Source organism: Limanda limanda, chromosome 6 (assembly GCF_963576545.1).
Source record: "Limanda limanda chromosome 6, fLimLim1.1, whole genome shotgun sequence".
NCBI lineage: Eukaryota > Metazoa > Chordata > Actinopteri > Pleuronectiformes > Pleuronectidae > Limanda > Limanda limanda.
The window spans coordinates 12,986,975-12,989,699 of NC_083641.1; the positions used below are offsets into that span (position 1 = coordinate 12,986,975).

Sequence of the window (2,725 nt, forward strand, 5' to 3'; positions counted from 1 at the left end):
ATGTGGGTTGTCCTTTCCCTGCTGATGGCCCTTTGCAGTGGTGCTCTGTCTCTGGACAAACTCAACATGTGCATGGATGGCAAACACCACAAAGTAGAGCCGGGCCGCGAGGGAGACCTTTACCAACAGGTGACAAATTGGAATCAAGGAGCAGAGATAGAATTGGGATGTGATGCTTTGGGCTCACAGCCTCTTTGCTCTTCCTCTCCAGTGCTCTCCCTGGCGTGACAATGCGTGCTGCATGGCCAATACCAGCTCAGCAGCCCACAACGATGACTCCTACCTGTACAACTTCAATTGGCATCACTGCGGTACTATGAGCAAACGGTGCAAGGAACATTTCATCCAAGACACCTGCTTCCACGAGTGCTCGCCACACTTGGGACCCTGGATAGTAGAAGTGTGTACTGTGCGCCTTGTGTGTCTGCACTTCGAACACTAGATGGCAGCATAAGAAGTTGAGAGGGCTAAAGGGGGCTTGTCAGGATAGCTAAAAAGAATCCATGTATACAGTGTGTTGCCTCAGTGGCAGGATGTATTCAAGTACATTTGACATGTAGTTGTACTTTCAGTGAGTAGATACATTTTCAGATATTCTTTCACTTTTAACCCACAACATTTTCACAAAGCATGATGTTACATGTATACATTTTTTATATTTTAGTGATGATGATGGAGTAGACTTTTGCATCAGACAATTGGCTACACTTAGAAAAGTATTTTTACTTTTAATACTTTAATCACTTCAAGTCAAGTAGAAAAGTTAACATGGTACATTTACTACTTTTAAAACTTTAACTTGTACTACTTGTGGAGAACTTCATACATCATCTTACATGTCATAGCATTGCAGCTGTTTTCTGAAAATGTGGATTATACGTCAATTTTGTGTTTGTGTGTGTGTGTGTGTGTGTGTGTGTGTGTGTGTGTGTGTGTGTCTGTGTGTGTCTGTTCGTAGGTGAATCAGACCTGGCGTAAGGAACGTGTTTTGGATGTGCCTCTGTGTAAGGAAGACTGCAACGATTGGTGGGAAGACTGCAAGAATGATTACACTTGCAAGAGTGATTGGCACACGGGATGGGACTGGAGCACAGGCAAGGACAAAACACGTACACACACACACACACACACATACATGCATGCATGCATGCATGCATGCGTACGCACATGCACACAGACCATTGCATACATCAAGGCTTGCTCACATTTCCTTGTTTAAATAACACACATTTACCCATGTCTTACACACAAATAATATGTGTACACAATGTCTTACATGCATAGACTCACTTGTAAACGTTTTGCCAGTTTATTAATACATAAATTAAATCATCTCTCTATCTCATACAGGTATGAACAGATGCCCTAGAAACAGCAAGTGCAGAATCTGGACTGAAGTCTACCCCACACCCAAGTCCATGTGTGAACAAATCTGGTCTAAGTCCTACCTTTATACCGACTACACCAAAACGTCAGGCCGCTGCATGCAGCTGTGGTTCAATGGGCCGAACCCCAACAAGAAAGTGGCCGAGTACTACATTAACAACGCACGGCAACACCAGAGCTTCACCTTGTCCATGCTGCTTTTCCTGGCTGCTGCATCTTTCTCTGTGGTGATGCACTGACATGATATCCACATCATGCTGTCATATGTCCCTAAGGTGGTTCCAATAAAACTGTTAGAATAATATCATGTCGCGGTTGCTTTCTAGTCCTGTTCTGTCTCGTTCACAGTTAAACTCTCACCAATCCCTAATCTGCATCTGCTTTATTTTCTTTGTGATGTTTAGTTCCCTTGTCCTGCTTTTCAATTCCTTATTTTGCGCCCAGCCAACAATTGCCAGAGTCCATGTCGCTCTGGTAATTTCCTTCTTTCTTGTACACAACAAGTAAAAGCTGTTGTACTCATATGTTGTACATGTGTTCACTTGCACGGACATTCGCCAAAACACAAGGCAGCACAGCAGTTTGAAAATACGTTTGAAAATCTGTGGATAAAGAAAATAAAACAAAAATAAACTTATACATCTGGACAAGGCCACATACTTTATTACAGCTCTGGGAGGACATCACTCATATAAGTGCAGACTATGGATCAGCTTAATAACCCCTTTATAACCTCAACCGCCAGTGAGGAAACTGTCAAACTGACCTAGGATCTGCTATGAGGGAAAATGTCTCTCTACACTGTGAATGAGCACTGGGCTTCACTGCCTGGTAATTATGGGGTTCCAGTCAGTACCGTGTGTGTGTGTGTGTGCGTGTGTTTGTGTGTGTGTGTAGTTATTTTGGTACCTCTTTAGGACCTTTTCAGCATAAACTCTGGACAAGTAGACCTCACCGGGACCAACGGCTGGTAATGAAATAATACATCAACTCTTAGCTCCTGGTCAAGATTAGCGGTCAGATATGATTTGTGGTTAGGTTGTGTGTGTGTGCGTGTGGGTCTGTGTGTGTTTGTGTGTGAGTGTTTGTGTGTCAGGGTTTGTGTTAGTGCCACTGCCACGTGTCAATGTGTTCTCACAGGTCTTTGAGTAAGCCTTGTGATTGGTCAGCTGGGGTGGGGACAAGACTTCATGACAGGACCTTGGCGGATCCAAGATAAGTGTCAGATATACAATATATTATCAATGTGTTTGCACTGTGTAGTTTCATTATCAAGGCCTTGGATGATTAATCATTCAAAAATACGTAACTGATGCAGTGGACAGTGTCTTTATATTTC

At 43.2% G+C, this 2,725-nt stretch overlaps 1 protein-coding gene across 1 annotated transcript; it reads left to right on the forward strand.

Annotated features, from left to right (window-relative positions):
• folr (folate receptor) lies at positions 1 to 1,625 on the forward strand. Its single transcript, XM_061073783.1, has 4 exons — positions 1 to 129; positions 212 to 400; positions 959 to 1,094; positions 1,351 to 1,625. The coding sequence occupies exons 1-4, from the start codon at positions 1 to 3 to the stop codon at positions 1,623 to 1,625; spliced, it is 729 nt and encodes a 242-aa protein (XP_060929766.1).
• The last annotated feature ends 1,100 nt before the right edge of the window (positions 1,626 to 2,725 follow it).

What these genes read in the sequence shown, in the direction of transcription:
- folr (XM_061073783.1), top strand. Translation starts at nt 1, where the DNA reads ATGTGGGTTGTCCTTTCCCTGCTGATGGCCCTTTGCAGTGGTGCTCTG. An exon ending in TGGGACCCTGGATAGTAGAA is followed by an intron (nt 401 to 958) that starts GTGTGTACTGTG and finishes GTCTGTTCGTAG; the next exon opens with GTGAATCAGACCTGGCGTAA. An exon ending in GGGATGGGACTGGAGCACAG is followed by an intron (nt 1,095 to 1,350) that starts GCAAGGACAAAA and finishes TATCTCATACAG; the next exon opens with GTATGAACAGATGCCCTAGA.